Genomic DNA, 18,021 nt, shown 5'->3' with positions numbered 1-18,021 from the left:
GAGGACCGTGCTGCTTGCTGCCGAGGTGGAGCCCCAATTGGAGTATATTCCGGAACCCCATTGATTAAGTTTACAGGCTGCCGGAGGTACAGATGATGTAATACAGCTACCCAAGGAGGAGATCCGGATACAGCTGCCCACTCTATGCCTATTACCCCTGTAGGGGTAACTACATTCGGTGAGTGGGGACGCATTGGGGGAGCACCAAGTCACCATACCTGCTGTGCACCGAAGTCACCTGATCCTTTGGAATCATGGATCATATTTCTCTGTTCACTTATTGCTTTTATGTTTTCACGTTTATCTAAGGATTCGGACTCTCACTTATATTATGCAACCATTGCTGACTTTTTTTGCACGTCAAATTAGGGTGTGCACATAATAATTAGTGTTTACATTAAGGTTGGAGAGCTCTGTACTTTAGATTATTCAAGTTTTCTATTTATAGTTTTTCATTATTGGACTGATTTATATTAGGTACAATTTTATTTTTGGGTAGATGGGTAAGGGTGGGTATGCATCCCATTACTTTTTCAGTGAAGCTGCATCCTAACCTCTCTCATTATTACCCTCTTATCACTTTAAAATTTCTTAACTCACACACCTGGTGAGTATTTACAAGGTGTCACCTTTTTTACACGATTATCTCTGAGACCCACACTCCGATATTATACGTATTATAAATTAGGCTTGGGAGCTGAGCCGAAACATTTTATAATTTTCTTTAATCAAGTTAGGGCCATACAGGGTAGCGCCATTTCCCCAATCGCTCTAATCTACAAAGACAAGTGTGTCTTGCCTACAGTCAAGCATGGTGGTGGAAGTGTCATGGTCTGGGGCTGCATGAGTGCTGCCGGCACTGGGGAGTTGCAGTTCATTGAGGAAACCATGAATGCCAACATGTACTGTGACATACTGAAGCAGAGCATGATCTCCTCCCTTCGGAGACTGGGCTGCAGGGCAGTATTCCAACTTGATAATGACCCCAAACACACCTCCAAGACCACCACTACCTTGCTAAAGAGGCTGAGGGTAAAAGGTGATGGACTGACCAAGCATGTCTCCAGACCTAAACCCTATTGAGCATCTGTGGGGAATCCTTAAACGGAAGGCAGAGGAGCACAAAGTCTCTAACTTCCACCAGCTCTGTGATGTTGTCGTGGAAGAGAACTCCAGTGACAACCTGTGAAGCTCTGGTGAACTCCATGCCCAAGAGGGTTAAGGCAGTGGTGGAAAATAATGGCGGCCACACAAAATATTGACACTTTGGGCCCAATTTGGACATTTTCACTAAGGTGTTTACTCACATTTGTTGCGAGTGGTTTAGACATTAATGGCTGTGTGTTGAGTTATTTTGAGGGGACAGCAAATTTACACTGTTATACAAGCTGTACACTCACTACTTTACATTGTAGCAAAGTGTCATTTCTTCAGTGTTGTCACATGAAAAGATAAAATATTTACACAAATGTGAGGGGTCTACTCATTTTGTGAGATACTGTATGTATGGTATATGATCATCGTATCACATTCTAAACCTAAAATGCGTTTTCACATTTCCTGCCTAGAGCATATCTGCCATACATTCTTCGTTTATCATATGGACATGTAATTTTCTTATTTCCATTTATGGCTTCCTCCTTCACTTTTTTTATTTACTTATTTATTTTTTGCTGTTTCATCCTGAAAACCTTTTAAGATGCTTGCAGGCTGTGTTCAAGGGACTCTGTGTGTCCAGAGAAGAACAAAAAAAAACTGATGGAATCACCATAACCAAAAATTAAAACTGAACTATTTAAAACGGAAATCCCAGTTTGAACTTTGATGTGTAAAACCTTCCTTTTTGAAATTTCTTACTCAAACTAGGCCCAGGATTTAAATTTGCTGAAGAGATACTAATGCTCTTTCTCATTCCAGTTTAGCTGAGGTCTAGTTAGTAAATATCTATAACGTTTATTGTTTTACACAAGCCACTTTATAATTTAAATGCAGCGCTTATACACTAATTATAGAATAAAACATCTCTTATAAGGGTCCAATAGGTGCAGGTCCGCACAAAAAGGGTTCTGAGAAGGATCCGTCACCAATTACAGAAGTTCACACCGACCCTTACCCTAAATGGTGGACTACTTAATCAAAAGTAGTCAAATGCTCTTGAAAACAATCAACTCCAGCTCTCCACACATGTATGATAATGCATTCTTAAACACTGACCCGATCCAGCACGGACAAGGTCTTGCTGCATATGGAAATGGGCAAGGAGAGACTTCATTGGGCAATGTTGCTGATAAATAGATTTATTTAAGAAGAAGCCAAAATACTCAAACATAATAGTTAGACCCCTTTCACACTGTGCCGCCACCGGCTTTAGCGGTAAAGCGGCGCTATACCGTTGTTTTAGCTGCACTATTTGGCCGCTAGCCGGGCGGTTTTAACCCACTGCTAGCGGCCGAAAAGGGGTTAAATCCGCCGGCAAAACGCTGCCGGTATAGCAGCGCTGCCCTGTTGATTTCAATGGGGAGCAGTGGTTGAATAGCGGTGAGTTCACCTCTCCAAAGAAGCTGCTGGCAGGACTTTTTCTGCCATCCTGCCAGTGCACGGCTTTCACACTGGAGTGAATGGAGCAGCTGTTTTAGGGCGGTTTGCAGGCGCTATTTTTAACGCTATAGCGCCTGCAAAGCGCTCCAGTGTGAAAGGGGTCTTAAAATTTGCGTGTAAATCCTCATAACACTAAAGCCTGGTACACACGATCAGATTATCGGTCAAATTTTCGTCTTTTTTTTTTTTTTTTGCATGCTAGTCTCATATCGAAAGTAAAAAGGTTACTCCGCATACAAAAATTCTCGTACGAGCGAATTCAACTTCAGAAGTGATGTAATGTGTTGAATAGTTTTGTATGCGTTCTTTCGTTTCTGAGCATGCATAGTCTTGCTCTTACGATTTTTTTCAGAGGAAAACTGTACTAATTAAACGAAAATCAGACGAGGTGTTCATACGACCAAAATCTTATAGTCTGCACATCCAGTTTTTGTCGTCCTGACAAAATTCGGAATTGGCTGTCGAAAGCACCGTACTAACGATCTGAAAATCGGTAGATCGTTCATAGGACAAAATTTTACTTCTGATTTTCTGATCGTGTGTACGGGCCTTTAGAATGTTTCCAACCAGTAAGATAGCCAACTACCAAGAGTGGCGATGTCACATGACCAGACTCCTCCCAACGCGTACATGTGTGGAGAGCTGGAGTTGATTGTTTTTAGTGTATAAACGCTGCATTTATATTGTACTACTTATATTTTATATACCAGTAGGATTGTGTCAGCTGCTTTACCATACAGCTTGTGAAGTTATGAGTGTGGGTAAATTGTTGATTTTCATTTCATAATTTTAATAGTTGTGGAAAAAAATCCTCTGCATTTCATTTTGAGGCGGATTTTCTAATATTTGCCAGACATTGAGGCTTCCCAGGCATCTTCCAAGACAGCTACTGTGGAGACCAGGTTTCTGCCACCTGAAATGGTTTCTACAATCTTGTACTGAGAAAGCCTATGTTGCAAATTACAGTATTTGTTAAAACAGGATAAGGTCTCTTTTACACAACTGTTCCAATGAGGTCGACCTGTCAGTTTTTCCTCTTATCTGATCGGACGGAGCGTTCACCCTTATGGACAGGCAGGTGTACATGGGCTTGTTTCTGTTTACACCCAACCTACCTCCAATCCGATCTAGTACACTAAAAGAAAATGGAAGGGGACCCATCCTCTTCAGTCCAGGCGGAGCAGATTGGATCGGAGGACAGTCGGGTGTAAACAGACAGCGGAGTCGGATGCCCATAAAGCATAGCATCACCCAGTGTGAAAGAGGCCTAAAGCTTCAGCATGGCCTTCTACATCTTTAAAATAAACAGCTTGTCAGTGTGCAACCAGGAGTTCAGGGCAGTGACCCCTTGAGTTACAGTAGGAGGTAGGTGTTTGTTTCTCTTAAACTTAAGTAACTTTAGATTCCTGTCAACTACTGGTAGTGAAGCCAATTTGAGAAACCATTATCCGTGAATTTAGGGTATTAACAGCTGGGGCAATGGATGTCCTCAGACATACTGCATATTGGGGAATTGCATGTTTGTGCACACGGGATTCACAGGGCAACCCCACCCTCTCTGAATACCATGAGGTGCTATTTAAAGGTGGCTTACAGCAAGGTGATTATAGGAGTCTCTTTTGCAGTGGTACAAAGTGTATTAAAGCGGAGTTCCACCTGCAAATTTTTTACAAGTCAGCAGCTACAAATACTGCAGCTGCTGACTTTTAAAATAAGGACACTTACCTGTCCAGGGTGCCCGCGATGTCCTCACCCGAAGCCGACCTGTTCCTCGGCTCCAAGTGGAGGCGCCAGCATCTTAAGTAAGGGAATCAGGAAGTGAAGCCTTGCAGCTTTACAGCCTGTTTCCCTACTGCGCATGCGCGAGTCAAGCTGCGCATTCTGCTGTTTTCTGGGACCTGTGTGTCTCCCAGAAGACAACGGGGGGAACGGAGGAGGGGCCGGACATTGCGTAGATCACAGGCAGATACTGTGGGAGCAAATACCTGTATTAGACAGGTATCTGCTCCCCCCTCAAAGGTGCCAAATGTGACACCGAAGGGGGGAGGAATCCGATAAGCAGGAGTTCCATTTCTGGGTGGAATTCTGCTATAAGTAGTATACAAAATCTTTAACCACAGTGTGTTGCAAGCAGCTATGTTACTCTACTAAGGTCTACCCCTAATTATTCTAGTTTTGTTCTTGCCAACAAGAATTCATTAGAGTAGATTTCATAATATTCTTGTTGGAAAATACCTGGAGCATGTTTTAACTAGCTGATCATACTACTTGTCTAGATGCAATGCCAAATGAAAGGAGGAGCTGAATAATCCGAAGCCTGAGACCCCCCCCCTATAGTATAGTGTATAGTACAGACACAGGCTTCGGGTACTAAATTGTGATTACAAAAATGTTAAATATCCACCAAATTGGAGCACTTTCTTGATGTAGCACCTGCACTGTTCCCCCTCCCGATTCCCAGGAAATGTAGAGTTTAGCAAGCTGATGACATTACATGAAATAAAATACTTAAAGCGGTTGTAAGCTGCTTGACGTTTTTTTCTTTCTTTATTTTAATTTTTTTTGTACCCTGCAAGGTAATGTCATAATGTGCATTGCATAATAACATAGTATGTTAAACTTACCTTAAAACGTAGCTCTTCCAATGGCAAGATGTCAGAGCTGCAGGCGCTCCCATCTTCGCCAGTCTTGCTGAATGTTCCTGGTGAATATAATATGCAATAAATGCTCCACCACCAGTGAGTGTCACCTTTACTGCTCTATAAATACAAAGGTTAGATCTGCCTGTAGCAGCCTCCAAAACGTTGCTGCTATGACCAAAGCATGTCCTTCAGTTTCAGATTTAATCCCAGTTATGATGGGGACTTGGAACCCTTTTGTTTCATGAGGGGTTACATGGCACCTTGCTCTCATAGTGCAGGTCTGTGTACCTTTTTTTTTTTTTTTTTTTTTTTTTTTTTTTTTTTAGGTAGTCAGGGTAGCAGCGATGCCGTTTTTTTGCCGTGACTAATAATAGTAATAATAATATCTTAAAGTGGCATCTTTCGGGGGGGGGGGGGGGGGGGCGGATTCCTGTCTTTGACAGTTATCCTGTCCCCACTTCCGAGAGTCTGATCTGCAGTGCATTACGTCACAGCTTGGCTCCCTCTTCCTTCCCCCCGCTGCCGGGCCAGTAGGAGAGAGGAGCGGTGCCTTGCACATGCGCAGTGGGGACCCGGCGTGGAGCCGTAATGCTACAGTGCCAGGTTCCCTTACCTGCAATGGCGGTGCCGACATCGCTGGGCTCCAGGACGGGTAAGTGTCCTAATATTAAAAGTCAGCAGCTGCAGTCTGTGTAGCTGCTGGCTTTTAATTTTTGCAGGGGTGGGTGGACCTCCGCTTTAAGGCTTTATCAGTATTTTGCTGCTTGGGAAATATAAGTGTGCCACCATATAATTGTGTTTAATTGTATATTGATCACTGTTAAAAATGGCTTTTTTTCTTAATCTCCTCGTAGGTTATCGCTCAGTATTATGCAGTATCCTCTGCCCAGCACAAGTCTGAAGAAGATGTTCTTGCTACCTTCAACAAGAAAATACACAGCAATCCAAAATTTAGAGTTTTGAAAGAGAGAGTAAAACTAATGAAATAGAAAATACATGTTTATTGTTCACCCCACAGGTTAAAGAGACACTGTCATCGCCTGTGCAGAGCAAATTGACAGTGTCTTTTATAAAAGGCTTCTTCCCCCAGTCCACAATACTTTACCAGTGCTCTTTTGCTGCTCCAGCCTCCGCCACAGTGAGCAACAATACCTTGTGCTTGCAGATATGGAGGGGGAGCATGTGACCTGTTTGGGTCTAGGAGCCATTTGTTAGGCCTGAACACTGTCACATGAGGGAGACATCACCACTCCCCATTTTGGTGCAAGGGAGCATTGTGAAATGTTAGTTTTAGGGGAAATTGGGTACCGCTGACAAGACAATGTAAATTTTTTTTTTTCTGCATTTGCAGTAATGTTGTAGAGAAGATCAGATGATTTGTGCAGCATTGTAGAACCTTTTCAATTGTTTGTCTGCCTAAAGATATTGAACAGCAGGCTGGCATGAAAAACGGGCTCCTAAATGTTTTTGTATGTTTAACAAACCTGGCTGAGTGCTGCACAAGCCTTGAAACCCCAGGTGTTCTAATACGCAGGTAGTGACTTCAATTTATCCAGTCATACTTGAAGCCTAGTCGCTGCATATTAAAGAATAAGTTCACCCTTTATAACATGTTCCAGCAGCTGCAGCCATTCCCCCCCCTCAACAGTTAGGGGCATCTTCTCCGGGCACCCGCTGTCTTCTCCACCCGAACAGCCATGTCATTCATTCACAGTCATCTGTAAATGGGAAACTACAAGTTCCCACAGGCTTAGCGTCTGTCGGCTTGTAGTTCTCGATGAACTACCACGGCGCTGTGAGCGCCCCGGTAGTTCATTGATTCTTCTTGTCAGATTGTATTGGCTTGCCAATACGAGAAAACTGATACACTGACAGGTCTGCAGGAATCCTGCATGGTTCCAGAGATCTGATCACTGGTGCAATGCTTTACAGGCTCCCAAAACAAAAAATGGTAAATAGGGTTGTCCCGATACTGAGCATTTGCCCAAGTACTTGTACTCGGGCAAATGCTCCCGATGCTTCCCCTGATACCTAGAAGACAGCTGTGATCGGCGTGTGGGGGAGTTACAAGATTCTCCCCCAGCGGCTTTCACCAGCTTTAGTGACATACAGCGGTGATCGGTCACCGCTGTATGTCACTGCATCCTCCTCCATGCCCCCTCCTTTCCTCTGTGCCTCTCCGCTGTCCCCCTCCGTTCCTCTCTCCTTATCTGTGTCTCTCCGCTGTCCCCTCCGTTCCTCTCTCCTTATCTGTCCCCCTCCGCTGTCCCCTCGGTTCCTCTCTCCTTATCTGTCCCCCTCCGTTCCTCCGCCCCCCTCCTCCTTCCTTTGTGTATGGACAGAGTCAGCTGACTCTGACTCTGTCCATTCACATAACTGAAACATTGTAACCTCCTGTGATTACTATGTGTCAGTTTATGAATGGAGAGGAGCCGCTGTCTTCTCTCCATTCATTCTCAGTGCAGCTGACGCTGCAGAGAAAGGGACTGGGGAATCTCTATCCTCTGTCTCTTTCTCTGTCTCAAGGGGGAGATATCAGAGGTCTGTTAAGACCCCTGATATCTCACCAAAGCCCCCCAAAAGGGCTGATTAAAAAAAAAAAAAAAAAAAACAATAAAGAATAAAAAAATACTGTAAAAAAAAAAAAAATAACACACATACAACGTTCACAACCCCCCCCCCCCCCCCCCCCCCAAAAAAAAAGCAAGCACTGTTTAAAAAAAAAAAAAGATCTGTCACGTGACATTAAAAAAAAAGTATCGGTAATCGGTATCGGCGAGTACTTGAAAAAAAGTATCGGTACTTGTACTCGGTCCTAAAAAAGTGGTATTGGGACAACCCTAATGGTAAATGCACGTAAATGCCAAAAAAAGTGCATTTATTTTTTGTTAAAAGGGCTATGTGAACATATTCACTTTCCATGCCCATTTCCCATTTTGAGTGTTAAAGTGAGCACAGGTTTACAAAAACAAAATGTAAGCTTTAAGACTTAATCCTAAAATATTTTGGCTATGGATGGACTTTAGTAAGAACACACCGACTTCTTAGACTCAAGTGGCAAGATCTTCTCCATTATACAGTATAAGAAAATGGAGTTTGTTTTTCTAGTCGTGGCTGTTTCAGGCTGTCAGATCTGGAAACTCTGGTGAAGAAATCTTGGCACTTGAGCTCTACGGTTGATTTAGGAAGTGTTGTGTGATTCAAACTGCCAATATCCCCAAAACTCTGTGGTCTTACATTTGGGCCCCTTTCACATATGCTGTCCGATCAGGTTCGCCTGTCAGTTTTGCAGGCGGACCCGATCGAACTCTCCATTCACCTCTATGGAGTGAAGGATATCAGCTGTGACATGTCCACTGACACCTGCCGCTATACGATCCGGTCTGGCCTGCCAAACCCAGACGGATGGAGACCCTATTTTCGATCCACCTGGCGGATCAGATGGAATCTGATGAAAACGGACAGACGGATCCTTTTTCTCTCTGATCTCCCATAGAGGAGAGCGGGGCTCTGACAGGTTTGTCTCTGCACAGTGAGCGGAGACGGACCTGTCATCCGCCTGCTCAGCGGAGATCAACAGATCGATCCCCGCTGAGCAAGCAGTCTGTCAAAACGGACATTCCTCGTGTGAAAGGGGCCTTGTAATTAGCTTACCTTAGTCAATTTTTTTCTCTTTCTCTCAACAGCCTTTGTCTGCAGAGCCACATTTATAACATTTAACTAGCATAGTTCTTTGTTTTTTCATTCCTAAACAAATGCTTTGTGAAGAGTATAAGTATGTACAGAATGTACAGGGATTCCATATTGACAAGCTTACTGGGACTGTTTAATGCACCTGGAAAAGATGGCTGTATTGTTAGGCTTGGACCTTCATGAAAGCAATTGTAACATTCTAATAAAAAGGACATTTCTTAAGATTTGCTATGTACAATACTGTAAGTGCAGTGAAGTCATATGTAATATTTACATTGGTCACTGGACACGATTCATAGTTTACAGTCTACTTATTTGGTGTATGGCTCAAGTGATTGCTTTTATTGTGAAATATGAACATAAGACTGCATGTACGCTAGAGAATTGCATGGTGTTTCCCAGGCTTAGTAATTTATCATAAATCTTTTTTATTTCTTTATTCCCATTACCAAGGTGGGGGGTGTTCTTTTAGTGCCGGTTCACACTGGGGCGACCTGTCAGACGACTTAGCCGCCTGACAAGTTGCGCTCCATGCAGTGCAATGGAACCGTTCTAATGGGAGTGACTTAGAAAAAGGTTCCTGTACTACTTGGGGGCTACTTGGGAGCGACTTCGGAGCAGCATGCATTGACTTCTATTAAAGAAGTCATTTGCAAGCTGCAATGAGGTTGCGCTATGCAGGGCGGCTTCAGAGTCGGATGACTTTGAAGCCGCCCCGGTGTGAACCGGCACTAAAAGATATTCGTTGACAACTTCCAGCACGTGCTCCATTTTATACAACAGGATTTACTAAATAACGGATTTGTTGTACGCTTCTATACTAAGGTACAAAATTTACTCCTGGATGTCAAAAACCCTTAACCACAGGAGATGCAAGTCTTGTGTCATTGTGCTACCACTTACAAAGTTTTAGTGGTCCCTAAAGACTGCCTAGAAATTGTTACTAGAGAAGACTGATGGTCATCTAATCTGCATCCTCATTCAATAAAAAGTTCTCATTTTTAAGTGCAATACCTCTTAACCAATTAGAATTCACTGCAGAATAGTGGTCAGTACAAAGACTAGATGCTATGGGATATCGCACTGTTTATGGAATAAGTCCGCTTGTGTGTTATGATGGCCTTCAACTTTCTATACAACCTGAGTGTTTTATATTTCAGGCTAAAGGCTGGTACACACGGGCTGAATGTGAGCCGGTTCAACAGAAACCGACCAACATTCAGCCAGTGTGTACAGCAGCCTGTCTGGCTTCTGATGAATGGGCATGCTGGAAAACCAGCATCCATCTACTAGTGCTAATCAGTGTGTTCTGGTGGGGGTAGGGTAGCCCCCTGACAGAACACAATAGCTCAGCGGGGAGATTGTTGTACTAACATGGCTTAGTTAGTACAGCGAGCTCAGTTTTTTTAACCAGTGTCTACCAGGCTTTACTCTGAGAACTTAAAAAAGAAACTAGCCCAAGCGTGAGCACACTCTTGTGCTGGTCATACACAAGACTACTACATGATTGTTCTATATAACCATCTCATTTTGAATCCTCATATCTTTCAGATATTGACAACACTGATTAGACAGTTGGTGGGAAGTCTAATTGAATCTGGCCAGATCATTTTATCTGCTGTGTTGAAAAGCCATTTTCAATGAATGATTGCCTGAAACCATAAAATCTTAGTTTTTTTTAATTAGCTAGAGTTGCTTTTATTGCCAGCATTGGGCTTTTAGAGAATAAGACTAATAAGACCGAGCAAAGTTTAGGTAGTGATGTCCAGAAAATCACATTGGTCAAATTTTCAGCTTTTAGTGCATTATAATAAAAAAAAAAAGTTTGCATTGGTTGTCATGGATTGATACATATTGCTGTTTATTAGTAATACGGTAAGCTAATTTGATAATTGGCCTCTAATGATTTACGTTGATGTCTGCAAAATGAAAACTCAGTTTTGCTCATTGGGAAAAAATGCAATTGAGTCGGTTTCACTAACATTAATGCCCGTTCACACTAGCGCAATTTCGTCTGTGTCCGCTGTTGTGCTGCAGTTCACGACACTAAAGGTCACATTGTTCTCTATGGTGTCCATTCACATCAATGCAGCATGGTGCAATATGATTTTTGAAAAGGCACAATGCTTTTTTTGGTGTAGCATAGTGCATTTTTGGCCCCAAAGCACGTGTATGTTTTTGGCAAGGTTTTGTATTTAACAGTCTCCTTCTAAAAATAAACGAGCACAAAAAAGCGATACAAAACCGCACTGAAAAAGCATGATTATGCAGCAGCATTAGTGTTGAACCCAGGCTTAGGTGAAATTGGTTATTTTTAACTGCAATCACTTCATTTTTCTCAGTTTATGATGCCAGAAGTTTACAATACTATAAGAAGTTTTAAAAGCCTGGATTGTAATATGAATGTATGTTCCTAGGACTGTACACTGAATGACTCTTGGGCAGCATTGTTTTCATGTAAAATAGGAAAAGATATGAACATTTTAAATATAAGCGATATTGTTTTTAAATAAAAAAAGTTAAAGTTTATGGCGCGTAGAGTTTTATTTTAAGAATCATATTTCCTTTGCTGTTTCTTCACTGTGTGTATACTAAAATCCAAATGACTCTTCTCTCAATCTGCTTTTCTGCTATTCATGTCTCCCAAAGCTAGAGACAAATAAGCTTTTGAAACGCCACCCTAACCAAGGCTGAACTGAACTAACTGCAGTATTTGTGGAACAATAAACCAATTTGGCCAAGTTTTGAATTATGCAGACATAGTCTGGAAGTGACCTATAATTTGCGAGTACTTGAGACCATGCCTCTTTATTTTTTATTACATTCATATGCATAGGATGCTTTAGCTATAATGGTGGACTGCAGACTTAGGAGCAGCTTTTGATATCATCAAGGATGAAACTGTGGAAAGAGCACCCATCTTCCTCAGTAGTTCGGTAACATCCCTTTCTTTACTCCCTCAACCTAAGCATCAAGACCCTGCCTGCAAAGTCTGCCAAATCCCTAGATAAGCCTTCTTCCATATAAAAGGTGCTCCCTGACTTTACAGAGTAGGCCAGATGCTTAGCTTGTATCTCAGATGCTCTGGTGTTGGAGGTGGTGTGCCAGGGCTACAAACTGGTTTTGCTCCCTGCCGGTCAGTTTCGTACCTCCACCCCTCTGGCATTGCCCCAGTTCCCATGGCACAGCAGTTACTGTTCACTGTTTCCAAGTCCAAAGTGGGTATCCTGCTTATTCTGTATTTCAAAGCTTTGAACCAGGGTGTCCGAGAGCTGGTGACTGAGGAATCCATTTCTGGAGTCAGGGAGGTCCGTTCTGTGTCCTGGAATATTGTGGGATTTCACTGTCCTTATAGCATTTGATCAGGCTCCGGGGGGGGGATAATCCGATCTGGGTTCAGCCAGACAACTCCACAGATGTGGCATACATCAAATATCAGTCTTGCCGCACCAAGAGAGGTGGTTCTTATTAGAGAGGAGATCATGTACTGAGCGGAACTTTATGATCCAGCCTTATCAGTCATATACATTCCAGGCATAGACAATTGAAAGGTAGACTTTCTCAGCTGGCAGCGTCTGGACCTGGAGAATTGGTCCCCACATCCATAGGTGTTCCAAGACCTGTGTTGCATGTGGGGGACACTGGATATGGACCTCCTGGTTTAACAAATGAAACAGTCTTTTCTTCTAATTATAGGGACCCTTTAGAGAAAGTTGTGTTTGCTTTGGTGGCTCCACAGGGCTCAGTAGACCCTGATCTATGCCATTCCTACTCTGAAACTTCTTCCTTGTCCGCTTTACTTGATCAAACTGGAGGGCATTATGGTGATCCTCATTGCTCCGGCATGGCCTTGTGTATGTGGTAACCCAACCTGGTAAGGCATATGATCTGTGGTCTCTACCCAATAGTTGGGAGTCTTCTGTCCCAAGGACTGAGTTGTCATCCTGCTTCAAGATCTCTGGCTTTATCGACATGGTTGTTGAAGCCCAGGTTCTGAGGGACTGGCATCTGTGATTTCTATAATGCTAAAAGATAGCAAATCTACATCTCGCAAGGTCTATTGCACATGGAAGGCATACTCCATTTGATGTGAATTCTCACCTTCCGGCTGCTGGGCAGCGCCAAGCTCTTAGCACTGTCATGGGTCAGGTTTCTGCCCTTTCTTTACCATTCTAGACCATTGGCCTCTCACGTTTTGACCTTTGTGCATTGGGTATCTCATATAGCTCACCTATCAATTCACTCTGTGGGATCTCAATCTGGTTATCCCTGCACTCCAGACACTGTCATTTGAACCTCTTAGGGACATTCCCCCCTCTACTCTCACCTAAAATGGTGTTTCTTGTAAACCTTACCTCTGCAAGGTGATTTTCTGGTGTGTTCTGCAAGGAACCCTTTCTGGTCCTGCAGAGGTACATGGTGGTGTTTAAGCCCCGGACTTTCTTCTTGCCTAAGCTAGTTTTGTGCTTTCGCCTCCAATCAGGGCATCGTTGTTCTGTCCCTTTTGTCCGGCTCCAAATTTCCCTTCGTTGTCTGGATGTTTTTGAGGCTGAGAGACTATCTCTCAGCCACTAATTCAGGAAGATGGATTCCTTTTTGACTCAGATGGACTGCCGAAACATGAAGCTCCTTATGTGGAACTCTGGCTTCTTGTTTCACCTTCTCTAGGTGGCTCACACAGACCTTTTTGTTTATCATCTGTTTCCCAGATTTGCAAGCCTGATGTTCTGTTCAAATGTTCTCTAAGTTTTACCAGGCTGATGCTGCGACCTGATCTGATGTCAGCTTTGGGCTCAATGAAGTCCTTCAGGCTCCCTTGGAGCTGTAGGAAGTCTACAGTTTTCTGTTTGTCCTTGAGCTTGTTATTGAATGTTTTCTGTGTTGCTCACCCCTCAGTAGGGCTGCTTTTGGATGTCTCACAGATTTAACGCTTTCGCTGCCACCAAGGTATGCAATACATCAGCAACAAAAGGGGTTCTGCACACAATCCTGGCTGCTATACTCTGACAAAAGCAGACTGCCGGCTGTCAGATTTAAGTGATCACTTCCATAGACAACAACACTGTCCCGGCAACATCTGCGTGCCATTAGGTTCACTGGTGAGCAGATGAGATATCGGCGTTCTTTTTGTCCCCTGATGTCTCTTTAAAGAGAAAAAAAATCAAATAGTGGATTTTTTTTCTTTAAAAAAAAAAAAGTCAGAAATTAAGATACAAATGTTTTTCTGTGTTTGTGATCATGTTCTCAATACCTGCTTTCCTACAAAACTGAGGCATGTTGATAATGGGTGGGGTCAGTCTAGGTTAATCTGTGCACTGTAGAGTAGTAACCAATGCATTATGCCCTGTTTTGGTACACTGCATGGTTAAAAAAAACGGTGCATTGGCTGTCTTAACACAATGCATATTAATATTCGATTTAATGCAAGCCACAAGGGTGTTTAAATTGTCAACTCTCTAGAGCTCATTTACACTTGCGTTGGCCTTCTCAAGAGTTATCCGCAATGGATTATTTTTCAGAGGGTGCTTGACAGGTGCAAAGGAGGTATTATGTTGCCTCTTCATGGCTGTTTTAACCCCCAATTGCCAGTCGCACACACTGCAAATGTGTGCATTGCATGCAATTGCGTCGCGGCCCCATGGGTCATGTTCAGCAGGCAATACTTTGGCGATAATTTTTGCAGGTCCACAATGGAAAGTGTTCTGGCTGCGGCATCTGTTTTCCCCTGTATTATTATTATTATTATACAGGATTTATATAGCGCCGACAGTTTACGCAGCGCTTTACAACATTAGGGCAGACAGTACAAGTACAATACAATTCAATACAGGAGGAATCAGAGCCCTGCTCGTTAGAGCTTACAATCTAGGAGGGAGGGTCAAGTTATACAAAAGGGTAATAGCTGTGGGGGATGAGCTAATGGAGAAAATAGTGCAGTTGTTAGATGGAGGCAGGATAGGCTTCTCTGAAGAGGAAAGTTTTCAGGGATCGCCTAAAAGTGGATAAATTTGGAGACAGTCTGACAGATTGGGGTTGGGAATTCCAGAGGATGGGCAAAGTTCGTGAGAAGTCCTGGAGGCGGATATGGGAGGAGGTGATGAGGGAGCTAGAGAGCAGGAGGTCTTGGGAGGAACGGAGATGGCGATTAGGTTGGTATTTTGAGACTAGGTTAGTGATGTAGCTGGGGGCAGAGTTGTGGATGGCTTTGTAACTTATTGTTAGTATTTTGAATTTAATTTGTTGAGGTGAGTGGTAGCCAATGGAGGGATTGGCAGAGAGGGTTAGCAGACACTGAGCGGTTTGTAAGGTGGATGAGTCTGGCAGCAGCATTCATGATGGACTGAAGGGGGGATAGTCTATTTAAAGGTAAGCCAATGAGGAGGGAGTTGCAATAGTCGAGGCAAGAGATAACCAGGGAGTGAATCAGGAGCTTTGTGGTTTCATTGGTTAGAAAGGGACGTAGTTTAGAGATGTTGCGGAGGTTGAGGCGGCAAGCTTTGGAAAGTGATTGGATGTGGGGCCGAAAGGAGAGTTCAGAATCCAGGATAACACCCAGTACCCTGACATGTGGGGACGGGTGGATGGTTTTGCCATTGCTCTTGAGAGAGAAGTCAGGGAAGAGGCACGTGGGGGAGGAAATATTATAAGCTCGGTTTTGGACAAGTTGAATTTGAGGAAGTGGTGTGACATCATACAGATATGTACTACTAACATATCAGCTTGGAGGGTGGTAAAAACATGATTCAACCATACCCCCCCACAAGTGTAAACTAAGCCTTGGTAATACGACCCCAATGTCTTGAAACAAACATGACTGTGTAAAGTGTAAGCTCATACTTCCTTTGGATCAGGATTTACTACATTAATCATGTTTAACATTGAACAAAAACACCCTAAATATAATATAAAATTGTGTACCAGGTCATGGTTTACCTTCTTTTATTGTATTTTCACTTTCCATTCGGTTTCATAATCTGTTAAAGGAACATTGAATATTTTATAACAAATGTGCTAAATATCATTGGCAGTACATTACAAATTATGCAACATAGTTACAAGACTTACAATACATAGCAAACAATGATCCAGAAAGCAATGAAAGTTATGTAATCTCTGTACACATATACTGTAAAATATTGCAACTGTTGACATGGGTCAGGCTGAGTTTCCTGGAACTTCTTACAAAAATGTTCTGCTTACGCACCTGAACACAAGTAGGAAATATTGCAAATAATTATTTACTTGTAACCAGAGAACATTTGCTGTGTTGAATCACCTCTGTTATCATCCTTGTAATAATTGTTCATTAAACAGATATTGTTTCCATCTATTTTAAGCTGCTCCTTGAGCAATTTGTAGTTGTACTTTTGAATGAATAATAAACCAAGCATTCAGCCTGGCCAAAGCCTTGCCAGAAAAGTATGGAGAAGCTGCCAATCCTTCTCAACCCTAGGTTTGCTCCAAAGGTTTCTCAGGGTTCTTTGAGCAATGGTGGGAATGATTTTCCAGCTGATGGTGTCTGCGTAGTTCTAGTACTGATGTCAATTGCCAGTGGTCCCTACATTGACCAACAATCTGTAAGGGCATTTCTTGTCTGACTGCCAATGTAAAGAGGACACCTTTTGCACCACCAATATAAGATGATGCTTCTACTGACCACCAATGTAAAAGGAAACTTTACACTGATTGCCATTGTATGAGGACACCTTTCCTACTGACCACCAATATAAAAAAATCTCATAGTGTGTATGGGGCCTAAGGCTGACCGTACATTATACAATTTTCTTTAACTATTTTCCTTTATATTTACCAAAACTATATAATTTAGGTCAAACCTGAACACCCAATTTGTATGCAATCAGGCAGGCCCTTACACTACATAGTTGAAGGTAGATTTAAAGGAAATTGAACAAAAAATTGTATAATGTATGACCAGCTTTAGTGTGGTATTTGCATTAGGAATCTATTGCTGTGAATCTATATCATGCGTTCAAAGGAGCTGTCCGTGCAATTGAAACAGGCCATTCTAATGCCCCGTACACACGGTCGGATTTTCCAATGGAAAATGTCCGATCGGAGCATGTTGTCGGAAATTCCGACCGTGTGTGGGCTCCATCGGACATTTTCCATCGGATTTTCAGACACATAAAGTTTGAGAGCAGGCTATAAAATTTTCCGACAGCAAAATCCGATCGCGTCAATTCCGACCGTGTGTGGCCTGTTCCGACGTACAAAGTGCCACGCATGCTCAGAAGAAATCCTGACACGGAACAGCTCTGTCTGGTAAACTTAGCGTTTGCAATGGTTACAGCACTTTCATCACGTTGCAATGTAAAAAATGGTTTAATACAGCGCACTCTCTTCTTCTTTATAATGTGAGAAGAATGAAGTAGTTTTGCTGCTCATATTCACACAGACTTCTCACAAAATTCTTTCTTTATTATTTATCGGGATTCCCTTTAATATATTTTGATTTGTCACATCTGCCAAAATTTTTTTTTTTTTTTTTTTAAAAGCCATTTTTTTAGAGGATTTTATGTTTGTATTTTTGCAAAGGCTGATCTATGTTTAATTTTATTTTTAGTTTTACTCCATAATATTTTTGTGTGTGTTTTGTGTGTCAAGTTACCACAACACCATTGATATCTTTTATTTAATCTCAAGGAGATTGTTTGGTGTTGGTGTCCCTTGTTAATTTCACATTGTATTTTTGAAATGTACCTGAATCCTCACAAACAAACTGTCCTTTTTGAAGTAAAACACACATAGGCAAGTATAATTGAAACCAAAAATCCTTTATTAAAGCGGGGTTCCACCCAAATTTTGAACATTATCTCTATGCATTCTCTTCCTTGCCTAGATGCTGACATGCTGTGTAAAAAAATTTAAATCGTCGTAATTACCTTTTTTTTCTAATCTTATTAGCACTTCCTGGTTTTCCTCCCATGGGAGTAGGCGTGTTTCTATCCTCTCCCAGACCTCCCACAGTCCCCTGGGAGCTAGTCTCAGGCTTCCCAGCATGCATTTTGCAACAGCGTCATCACAACATCTCGGTGAATGCTGGGAGCACAGCATTCACCGCATCCAG

General features: G+C 42.5%; 1 protein-coding gene across 2 annotated transcripts in view; it reads left to right on the top strand.

Annotated features, from left to right (window-relative positions):
- The window catches only part of LYAR (Ly1 antibody reactive), a 46,252-nt gene extending 39,944 nt beyond the window's left edge, over positions 1 to 6,308 (top strand). For both annotated transcript variants that reach the window (XM_073610201.1, XM_073610193.1), the window contains exon 9: positions 6,095 to 6,308. In XM_073610201.1, coding sequence (XP_073466302.1) covers positions 6,095 to 6,229 — 135 coding nt within the window. In that variant the 3' untranslated portion in view covers positions 6,230 to 6,308. The remainder of the gene's footprint in view (positions 1 to 6,094) is intronic.
- Positions 6,309 to 18,021: the final 11,713 nt, after the last annotated feature.

Source organism: Aquarana catesbeiana, linkage group LG01, assembly GCF_042186555.1.
Source record: "Aquarana catesbeiana isolate 2022-GZ linkage group LG01, ASM4218655v1, whole genome shotgun sequence".
NCBI classification, from domain to species: Eukaryota; Metazoa; Chordata; class Amphibia; order Anura; family Ranidae; genus Aquarana; species Aquarana catesbeiana.
Note: the sequence above shows the minus strand (reverse complement) of the source record. Positions and strands in the feature narration are given on the sequence as shown.